The 12171-nt window shown below is 41.2% G+C and overlaps 1 protein-coding gene across 3 annotated transcripts in view; it reads left to right on the forward strand.

Moving 5' to 3' along the window:
- The window catches only part of LOC128874596 (ras-related protein Rab-32), a 34326-nt gene that overhangs the window by 2170 nt on the left and 19985 nt on the right, over positions 1-12171 (forward strand). The window contains exon 2 of one of the 3 annotated variants that reach the window (XM_054119462.1): positions 872-940. The exons of 1 other annotated variant lie outside the window; for it this stretch is intronic. In XM_054119462.1, the coding sequence (XP_053975437.1) occupies positions 872-940 (69 nt within the window). Of the gene's footprint in view, positions 1-871; positions 941-9998; positions 10209-12171 lie in introns of those variants that run through there. One more of the 3 variants, XM_054119463.1, reaches the window with a different exon arrangement.

Consider the following 12171-nt stretch of genomic DNA (forward strand, 5'->3'; position numbering starts at 1 on the left):
AAGTGTGGAGTCTCAGGACCTGAGGAGTCATACGTATTCTTATTAGAGCCTGAGCGGTGATCCTGTTAATAATAGAAGGCACACTTTCCCACCGATCGCTATTTCGCGCCTAATTTTGCATCGTTAATGCGCACGCGTCTTTATTGCCGCGCGCGCGAGGTTCGTTAGCCTCGCAGATTCCCACGTCCCGTTCGGCTGCACAATCGGCCGTGAAAACGCAGTGGAAAATTCAGCGTTGCTTTCACCGTCGACGAGGACAGTTTATCGCGACGATAATCGCCGCTGAGCTTTTGTGTTCGGAGTAATCGGAGGGATTGCCGGTGGCCGTTGTAAGAATAAACGTAACAGGATGAATGGAAGTACGAAGTTTTGCTCCGTATCAGTATTTGATATTTTGTGTTGAAAACGGCTGCGTCTTAGTCCGCCCCTGGATCGAGCAGAGCGATAAGGGTGCTCCCGTATCGATGACTAATCTCGTATCGTCGCTATCTGTACACCGATCGGCGCGGTTAAACGGAATCGTCGATTCTCTTACTGCGCGACGTTTTCCATGGAAACGATAATAGCGCGTACACTTTCCTAACGCTCTCCATTCATTTTCTGCGTTTCGATCTCTATGTTTCGATCTCTGTGTGTTCAAGGCACAGCAAAACGTGACGAATCCAGCGGATAAATTCGTCCCTTTAGATTTCCTCGAATTCTAAAAAACGCTCTCCATTCATTTTCTGCGTTTCGATCTCTGTGTTTCAAGGGACAGAAAAACGTGACGAACCTTCCGGATAAATTCTTCCCTTTAGATTTCCTCGAATTCTAAAAAATTCCTTTTTGCCTCGAACGTTCTCACTCAATGCTTGTTTCTTGCGTATTATAGTTGACCTCCAGAGGAATGCAACCGTCGGTTACGAGGAGGGAGCACGATCTGCGAAATTTATTCATCAAGGTCAGTTTTCAGAGATTTCAAGGTCACGGACGTTCCCCTGTCCCCGGTACCGTGCATTTCGGATCACGTGACGTCATAGTCGTCGCCGAGACGAGTTCAACGACACCCGACAACGTATCCCTGCTTGCGCAACACCTAAACTATATAACCGGTGACGCGTGAAAAAAATCCATCGAAGAAATAGACACGTTCGCGGCTCGCGTTCCTGTTTCATCGACGTCGATTTTTTGTCTCCCGCCCCCGCCGTTTCGTTTGGGTTCCGCAGGCTGTTCGTCGGATTAAACCGGGCGGTGTCGAACGTACGCGAGGCTTAGGAACACGATCGAGTTTCGATGTGACCCAGATCGGATCGGATTCGTGGTTTATTCCGATACGGAGAAGACTTGACCAGGGGTTCCATCGCGTATCGCACGCAAAAATACGGTGGAAACGGCACGATTCGTTTCGAATCAACGTCAAACCAACTGTCAAGCGTTCGTTTCATGTAATCGTACACGGTTCGTACGATCTACACCGTGTAGATTAGGTTTACACTCGTTGCTTTTCATTTTATCGACGCATCGGCGTTATTTATCGCCCCACGGTCTGTTTACTCGCCGCGGGACACGTAACAATTAGTAATCGATGGAACATCGCGACAGTGTACCGATAATCCTATCGTAACATCTACGGGGGCATAACTATCGCTCCTTCGATTAGGTTACCGTGTATTTTATCGTGTATTTTGTACTAAAAGGTACCGATAGTGTTAATTAGATCGTACACCGATCGTCTGCGATCATTCGTGACAACAGTAATCGACACAGAGTAATCGACGCTTCTAATCTGACACCCGATATATATATAGAGTGTCTGATACAGAGGCCGTTGCGTATGCAAAATTCAACAGGAAACATGGAATACAATTTTTTCGCACGGGGCTTCGTTTTTGAGAAAATGGAGTTTGAAAGCGCGCGCGCGCGCGCGCGCGACAGGAAAACACCTTTGTACGTCACAAACGCATCGAATTAATTTTATTTCCCTGAAACCAGGTCACCCTCGTTTTAAAATTCCAAATTGACGTTTCGCAACCCTCTCCGAGAATGGACAGAAAGAAATTCTCACCGCTACGTTTCGTTTGTTAATAAAATAAACTCAGCCACGCGACGGCGATAAATTCAGACTAATATTTTCGCGATGTACGGACGTTTCGCGATTTTATTTCCCCTGGTCTTAAAATACGTCGCAATATTAATCCCATCGGTACCCCGCCCCTCTTCGGCCAGCGTGAAATCGACTGCGCGTAAATGGCTTTGCGCTCGACACGTCGTATTTTTATGGTTTTCATCCAAGACTGGCAGGGGAATGCACCGCGAACCGATCGAATGCTTTTCGAAGTGGAACGCATTCGCGAAGGACCTACGACTTCGACCTACATTCGGCGTCTTGGAATAATCGATTACAAAGCCGGTCGAATTGCGGCGAATTTAACGCGACCTGCTATAAAAAGGCTACTGGCAGTTGTAAATATTTTAGAAGACTCTGTATTTAATATGTACATTCAAATTTATGTTAGGGGATGTTAATTAGGAGACAGATAATTGCGGGAAAACGAAATGAAGAACTTTTTTTATAAGTACGAACCAAAAAGAGTCCCAATTATAGGTAATCCTTGCTATTGTCACCGTTATTTGTTTATTCCTTTCCCAGCAGGAGTCGTTGCTAGGCAACCATCCCCCTCTGTCGGCGAGTTCAGTAGTTGCCACGCAACCATCCCCTCCCTTTCGTCGACACAGTGCAAATAACGAGGTTCTCGTGCAATTAACGAGGTTCATCTGTATCTACGTCATAAACTATACAGTTTATCGATCGCCTGGCTTACTTCGTCTTACTTCCAGCTTTAGTCGATCGATCGAAGTTTGTTTCGATTAAATAGTTTAGTTCACGGAGTCTTATCGATCGATTAAAGTTTTACCGATGCATTTACTAGTCTGTTTACAGATTACTAATCATATATTTACTGATCACATTTTTACTCACATGTTTACCGATCATTATATTTTTATTAATATATTTATCGACATGTTTACTGATTACATTTCTACCGATAAACGTTTCGCTGCGCTACGTTCATCGCGTTTCATTAGCTTGTCAAAGACAGAATATTCGCTCGATCCCTTGAATCATCGCGAATGGAAAGGAAAGAAAAGGATCCAATGATTCACAGAAATGTTTGGAAAGTCGCTTCGGAAAGTAACCTTCCGACGGATCGCTTATCGTTATCGTTCGACTAACCTCGCTACCGTGTGATCTTTAAGCACTTGTTATCGCCTCGATGCTCGTGATTCATTCTTCTCCGACGATTTCTCTTTCTTTTTTTTCTGGCCTCACTTTGTTTTCGATGGATCGATCATTTTTTTTTTATTTTTTAATTCTTTGTTCCCGTTCCAATCGCGATTGATCTTTAAAAAAAATTGCTTGATGCAAGATGAGGAACGCAGTCGACTCCGAATTTTTTATTCCGAGATGAATAGTCGTTCGATACATAAATAAATAGGTGACGCAGAAATATTTATATACTGCCCAATTTATCTTAGATTATTTATCTCGGAATGAATAAGAAGTTTTTTTCTTAGACAATTAATACACATTTATCAGTTGTCGAATTTTCTGACCACGATGACGTCCAGCGAGAAATAATTAACTGGAGGAACGCACACGCGTCGTGCCAATAATAAAATACTTATTATAATGCCGTAATCCGGACGATAAGTACGTTTGACGAGGCGTGCAACTGTTGGCACATCCCGTTCGTAAATCGCCATTAATTGGACCGAGCCTCTTTCCACGCCATTAATGAAGGTAATACGGTGCTACAGGCCACGTTGCAACGACCAATTGTTTTCTGTAGTAGAATAATTAGCAATTCATTCCTTCCCTCCGCTATCGTGCTCTAAAAAATAAATTAGATAAATTTCGTGTTCATTTATTTGTCGGGGTAGCTCGCAATTGGCTACAATACCTAAATTTTAATTACTTTCTACCCCGTTCTTTGTCTATTAAATTACCGATTTAATTCAATTTCACTGGGTTAAAAGTTTTTAATTAACAAAAGAGTAGGAAGAATATTTCTCGAGACAAGAAATACGCGACTGGAGCCACTTTGTTTAAACGATCGATAAGATTCCTTCGTTGCCAGAAAACAGACGTTCCCCGTCGTGACCTCTCGAGATATTTGGTTGACGAATTCGAGAGGGTAATTGCTCGATAACGGAGGCTACTCGCGTCGCAAAACACGATGGAAGTCGCGAATCGCGCTGAGAAGCAACGTACCCCGAGGGAATGAAAGATGGGGGATTGCGAAACGAACGAAAACGGTAATTACCGTTTCCAGTGGTTAATTTCAGTCGCAAATAACGGGAATCGACAGGTTACATCATATAAATCGCACGGAGGACAGATAGCCGTCTAATCGCAGTGTTTATTTGCTGCGAAAATAACGGACGTTGACGAAAGGAAACGTCGGGGAAGAAAAGATTCCTGCGAAACGTTTTCAAGCTTCGCTGCAGCGGTGAAATCCAACTGGATAGGTGCAGAGTATAGTTGCACAGTATAGTTGCACAATATAGTTGCACAACATAGTTGCATAGTATAGTTGCACAGTATAGTTGCACAGTATAGTTGCACAATATAGTTGCACAATATAGTTGCACAGTATAGTTGCATAGTATAGTTGCACAGTATAGTTGCATAGTATAGTTGCATAGTATAGTTGCACAGTATAGTTGCACAATATAGTTGCAAAGCGTAGTGCGATGTTGTAATGAAGTTTAACAGTATGATATAGTATTCTGTGTAATGATTGTCCTATGCTCATGTAATATAGTCGCACAGTATAGTTGATAACTATATTTACGTATTATAATGGCCAACTATAGTAGGCTAATATAACAGCCAAAGAGCATTTATCTACTATAGTGGGCAACTATACTTGCCTATTATAGTTGTCAACTATACTAACCTTATATAAGACCCAAAGTACATTTACCTACTATAATGGACAACTACATATATTCATCTACTATATTTGTCAACTATAGTCGCCTGGGTATATTAGTCTACTATAGTATTCTAGTATAGTAGTCTACTACAGTTGCCTGATATAATATAATCATAAAATAATTGCACAGTATAATAGTGTTTTCTGTCAATATAGTATAGTGGTCTACTATAGTTGGCCAATATAATAGTGTTCTATATCAATATAGTATAGTAGCCATAGCATGTTCGTCACCGACTGGGAAATATGTGCGAGAGTATCGTTCTAATAATAACGAAGATATGAATTTCGATTGTATCGAAGCCTCGATAGGAATTGGACGCGACTTTCGATGTTTTCGTGCGTCTCTTCGTGAAAGTGTCTCGTTGATAATGGTGCACGATTAAAAGTGGCGCCTCCATTGTTTAGTTGAACTTCAGACTTAGGTAACAATTATCTCGTTCAGAATAAACAACGATTACCCGGTCGATTTTAGTCAGTTTGGCTAGCGTTGCTAATAATACCTGTTGCTGACCATATTTCACTTTATTTATTTATTTATCAATGATTTCGCGCGACGAATACATAGACGAAACAGGGTGAAAGAAGGTCGAGACGATAGCTGAATGCGATTTCCTTGGCAGAGAAGCGAGATCGATCGTCTCGATTCGTGTGCTCTAATTATGGAACTAATATATTTACAGTTGATAACGGATGATTAATTTTATCCACCCTCGCTCGTGTCTCGAAGTAATCGCTAAACTAATAATCTAATACTGTTCCAGTTTCCCATGAATTATGCGAAACATTATCGTCACCTTTTACGATTATTCGAGACAATTTCCTAGGTACAGAAACCGAGGTTATTTAACCATCTCTTGCTTCGTTTCGAAACATAAAAACGTTCAATGATAATAACAATCCTATACTTAAAATGACGTTGAAATAAGGATTGACGAAAGAACGTTCCATATCGCGTTCGCTGCAATTACCTTCGTAAATATAATTACGATTGTCGGTTGTTTATAAAAAGAAAACTCTGTTTAAGTAAACAAAGAACAATCTCGTAAGAAAGAGTAATCGACGGTATATTTTTATAGTAATCGCGCAGCAATTTGTTGTCTCCGCGCGATAGTAATTCAACGAATCGCCGCAACATGTGTAACCGTTGCATCACGAATTAAGTTTCGCCGTAAGTTTCGTCAGCTCGGTTCCTTCTTCGTTCGCCAGAGAACCAGATAATAAAGATTAACGATGTCAGCGGTCAGCCTAATCGAATTGTGGCTCGTGCTTTGGGCGACGATTTTCCTCTGTAATCTACGTCTCGTTTTTTTTCTACGTCTTTAACTCGTCGGCCAGTGGAACCAGCGATAAGCCGTGAAAATAATTATCGATAGATGTCGATCGATGTAGGCCTATTTTTGGAAGCTGGAATTATTATCGTATTCCGGGTTCGGCATTTTTATTCCACTGGCGGAATTTTATGGTTAAGTTCTTTAGGGTAGAAGTATAGTTGTACAGAGTGCAACTATATAGTATATACTTTTCTGTTTTACGATATTAGTATATCGTGGTGTAAGTTGTGATAATAAACTTTGTTCTTGTATTACTGTAGTTTACTACTATACTGTTCCATCGTGGTGTAGTATAAACTATAAATTATAGTATATTCTACTGTTTTGTTGCATATAGAATGCTATACTGTACTGTATAGTACATACATACTCCATTATTATACTTACCTACTATACCGATGAATTATAGTTCTATATCGTTCCAGTACAACACTCCTACTATACTACAGTATAAACAGAATTGCACTATCATAGAATAATACTTTTAGGTACTACTATAGCAAACCATACCGCAACTATGGTATCCGCATTAACAGATACGCTACATATCTCCCTGTAATTAATTTTGTTGTATATAGAATATACTTACCTACTATACCGATGAATTATAGTTCTATATCGTTCCAGTACAACACTCCTACTATACTACAGTATAAACAGAATTGCACTATCATAGAATGATACTTTTAGGTACTACTATAGCAAACCATACCGCAACTATAGTATCCGCAATAACAGATACGCTACATATCTCCCTGTAATTAGCGTAAAAATACAGAGAACAGGAAGTAATAACCCCAGGGTCGTTGTTTACCAATTTTACTCGAGAAACGAGCTCCCACGACCCGGTTCGTGTTAATGATCGAGGAAAGTTCGACGGATCGATAATGTTTGATAGTCGGTTGAATAGAAATTCACATCGATGGGATGCGAATGATTCCACGATTCTTCTTACGTGTATTTACCTCGTCGCCCGATACAACGAACGCATCGATCTAACTGCGTCGTTGTTTCCTCGAGCGATTCTTCCCTACTTCCCTCTTCCGATAACGCGAACCGGAGAAAAACAAATCGCATTGACGCAACTCGAGAGCTTTCGCAGGGGCTGCGAAACGTTCCGCGACAACATCCGCGATAAACTTCTGAATTCGTGACGTGCGCGAGGCAATTGCGTCTGGATGGAGTACAGAGGTAACTGGTAAACGCTGGTATACGTAAGGCTTCCGGTTCTTAGCCGCACGCTTCCGTGGAAATCGATACTGGTCGCGATAAACCGCGCCGCGCTGTCCCGTTTACGAATGCGTGCGACTGGAATCGGTGTTCGAAGAGCGACGAGCAACGGAAGTATTCGAGGATGGTCGAAGGAACTGTCGATCGAGAACGAACGCGTTTGAATTTATAGGATCGAGGGGAAGCGTAATGGTAGAGTTTGATTTATGGTGTTATCTGAAGTGTCTGTAAATCTTCCATCGACACTCAACTTAATCACCTGACTTAGCGGGGAATCCACGGTCTATCGATCTTTTATTGACACGAAACTTAATCCACGATTTTATCTCGGATCGATCCTCACTTTTTCGCCTCCTTTCTACTATTAATGTACAACTACAGTGACTCAGAACCCTCTGTCGACAGTTAAACTTTTATCAAAATTTCCATCGTTCGAGTGACGTTTTATTAAACGTTCGATTGGAAACTTATCTTCTCTTTGAATATCAATGGTTGATTCATTTCTTCGAATCGGCATCTTACTCAACATTTTATCGATCGCATACTTCGATCGACTTGTTTCTGACTTTAATCCGTGTTTCATCGACCCTTCAGGCTTCGTTCTTCCTTCAATCGTTGGTCAATCGCCTAGAATCATCTTATCGATTACACCAAGCGTTTTTCAACATCCGTTTCACCGCTCGACATTTAATCGAAACTCGAGAAACCAGCGAGCAAACAGGCAATCGATGTGAAAAAATTCGTGAACCTGCTCTTACGAGATCAGCTCTCGATCTCGCGCAATCGTCTCGTTGTTATTTTTACAGAAAAAAAGAAACAAATTTATTGTATCTTTCCGTATCGCTGTGTCACGACCGTGTACTAACATTTAGATAACCGCGATTCTGAGAATTTCTAGGAAAAATAATCACAGCTAATCGCAAGGGCAATAAAGGACGTATTCCTATCGACGTGTTCGATTGGCGTAAACGTAATCAGAGGATCGAATCGTTTAGAATAAATAAAACAACTATATTTTCGTATATCTGCCGCCATCGTCCAATGAAATTCTCGGTTAAGCCGTTTCCAGTGACGGAAATAAAAAAAGCGCGGTTATCGACGGACGGAAGACGAAACCAGCGAGACGCGTCGAGCGATAAACGAGAAAGGGGCCACGCGCCACTGTGACGATCCACGCCATGTTCTCCGATCTCCGCGCGTCCATCGAAAAACGATCATGGCTGCACGGCGCCTAAGCATCTTTTTTCTCCACGGTGGACGACGATAACGCGTCGCGAACGATAACGTTCCGGGGCCAACCCCGGGCCAATAAATGCTGAGACTTTGCGCCCGACGGTCGCACATTCTACGCACTCGTTTCACGAAAATCAACGCTTCCCGGTTCGGTTTTAGTTCCATTCTCGGTGAATCCTTCACTGGCGAGTTTCAAAGTTTGAAGAATTTTGGAGAAGGTTCGGTTGGAAGTAGATCGTTCGCTGTTGGCGTGGTCAGTGACGATTCTGGACTGTCGTTGACACTGGATGTCGGTGGAGGTTGATTCAACTGCGCTCAACAATGAAACAACAATTCGTGTTGACTGCACTCGATGTTGAATACTAGTGACTGTAGTCAACGTAGGATGTCAGTGGTAACTGCACTCAACTCTGGATCTTACTGACAACTAAACTCAACACCGAATGAAACAGTAGTCAACATAAATTAGATCTTACATGGGATATCAGTGATGACTATACTCGATGCTGAATATCACTGACTGAACTCAATATAGGACGTCAGTGGTAACTGCACTCAACTCTGGACGTCACTGGAAACTGAACTTAAGATTGGACAATAGTAACTGTAGTCAACATAAATTATATCCTACATGGGACACTAGTGTTGACTGTACTCGATGTTGAATATCAGTGGATATCACACAAAACTGAACCGAACACTGAATATCAGTGACTGTAGTCAACGTAGGACGTCAGTGGTAACTGCGTTCAACTGGATATCACTGAAAACTGAACTCAACATTGAACAATTGTAGTCAACATAGGATATCGATGATAACTTCACTCAACGTTGGATATCTCTGAAAACTATACTCAACACTGAATAAAACAGTAGTAAACATAGGACATCAGTGACAACTGCACTCAACACTGGTATTCATTAATAACTCAACATTGAACAATAGTAACTTTAGTCGACATAAATTGTATACTACATGGGATATCGGTGATACCTCGAATGAGTATACCTACCGTGTGACTGCGAACCTTTCGCCATCGATCACTGTTGACAATTCCAACACTCTTCGTATTTCCACGCCGATTAGAAGCCATTAAAAAGCAATCAGCTTCCAGCACTGGTGTCCTAGCGATCATGGTACCGGGATAGAACGTTTCAGAGATTACAGTCTAGAGGTACAGTAACATCTTGAGACACCTGGAACCTGGTTGTGTAAGTGTGGACTTGTTCGTAAAAAATGTTGGACCGCAACGTTGTGATGGTGCTGCGAACGAGGCAGGAGAGGACGGAGAGGCGGCTCAGGCACAAAAAGGAGGCGAATCCTCCACCGATGGAGCCACCTCCGCAGCTGTTGAATAACAATCACCTCTACCTCGACCTGAACATGAACTTCAGCGAGAACGCCAAGCAGCAGTCTGTTAGGATGAAAAAGGTTGGTCCTTCATCTTTGATCAGCGTTGATTAGTTGATAGCATTTAGAGGATTTTACGTATATCTAGGAGACCTTGTGCATCAACTTTGATAATGATGTCCAACTTGAGGATGATGTTGAGAAACGTAATATCGAGGTAGAGTTTGAAACATTCTTTTGGCAGGGTAGTAACTAAGTATTTTATTAGTGGATTTCATTCGTCAACCTTGCCTTTTCTGAATGTTTCATCAACCGCGTGTCAACTGTAATTGAATTATAAATCTCCGTTTAAACTTGAAGAGCAGTTTCTTATTAAAGTACTATAACCAAATTAATATCGCTACGAGTGTTAACAAGATATAAATAGATTAAGTCTCGAATTGATATTCATGTAATATGATTCTAAATGAGTCGATTAGGATTGCGCTTGTTCCCTATATCAATGCTAAAGCAAATACGTCCGCAGATTACAATTATCGTTCTTGTTTCGTTTATCAAATTCGTATAAATTACGATACGAGGACAGCTCGTACAAAATTAACAAATTGAAAGAACAACAAATTTTTTTTTTTCTTTCTGTGACTCACACAACCCCGTGGATCCAGTTTGTTATATAAATGAATTATCTTTTTAGAAACATACGCGATTACACTACCGCCAGGAACGATTAACGTCGAATCGTGTTCCCTGTAATTAATCGACGATTAACGATTAGCACTCGTCTCTTACGTATGCATCATGTTGTACATACATGATTCTGAGGTTCCTTATGTAAGCGTTGCGAATCGTTCGTATCACCATAAAATATGTAACGTGGATTATTTTACATAAAGAGGGGGTTGAGAATAACTCGAGAGCAGGATGATGAAATATTTCCAAATTCTTAAGCAGCCAAGAAAATGAAAAATATAGAATGATAGAATAAGATTATTTAATAGCAATTGTAGCTGAGATTTCTACAAATTAGGTAGCTTGTTGTCTCCATCAATGAATAACGTTTGGAGACAATGTTCGAAGTTTAGGGGTTTCTATGGGCCTCGATCCCATCGCTAGGAATTGGACGACGTTTATTCTCACGAGAAGGAAAGCAAGTTTTGCACTCGGAGGACGGGGTTTGCGCACTTTCTCCTACTTGCTTCGAAGCTATCGTGAGAGGATCTGCTTTGACGGAAAGGAGCGAAATAATTAGATTTAGAGGCGCACGGAGACAGAGATACCGGAAGAGCGACGACGTAACGCGTTTCGTAACTCGGTGACACTTCCGCGTGGTAGAACTTTCATTGGCGCGATTTACGCGATTCTTCGTATATTGAACTTTCTTATCGATCAGCCAAAGATATAACAAATTTTAAATTGTAACGTATTTTCGAAATTTCAGTAAAAGAGAAATTGATATAATACGTTAATTGTCACGGACAGTCGATGCCTTAACTGACCTCCAGGTCAGATTATTTATTTAAGTAAAATTGTCGAGGACCGCTCTGTAAACCATCGCTACTTCCCACAAGTATTTCTCATGAAGTTCTTAACAATCAGAAACAAATACCGTGTATTTGAAGCGATTCCATCTACGTTCCAAGATTAATACGATTATAAACGTTTGACGTCATACGTTGTCAACGATACGAACAATCTCCAATCCATCACTACTTCTCGCGAGTACTTCATTCAAGATTCTAGACGATTAAAAACTAACATCGCATATTTCAATGCGATTCGATCTATTTAAAACCAACGATTAATTACATTTTTGAGGCATTGACGTCTTTTACAGACGCGATTCGATCGATGTGTCTTTCTCTACCTGCCGACGGAACGTGGACACGATTTATCGATCACGTGCAAAGATCACGCACTGATTGATGAATCGTAAAGTCAAATTGTGGAGGACCAGTCTTGGATCCATCGCTACTTCTCAGAAACATTTTTAATATTGGAAAGGATTGAGGTCTGACTACACCATACACAAAGCTATGCCACAGTA

This window comes from Hylaeus volcanicus, chromosome 4, assembly GCF_026283585.1.
Source record: "Hylaeus volcanicus isolate JK05 chromosome 4, UHH_iyHylVolc1.0_haploid, whole genome shotgun sequence".
Taxonomy (NCBI): domain Eukaryota; kingdom Metazoa; phylum Arthropoda; class Insecta; order Hymenoptera; family Colletidae; genus Hylaeus; species Hylaeus volcanicus.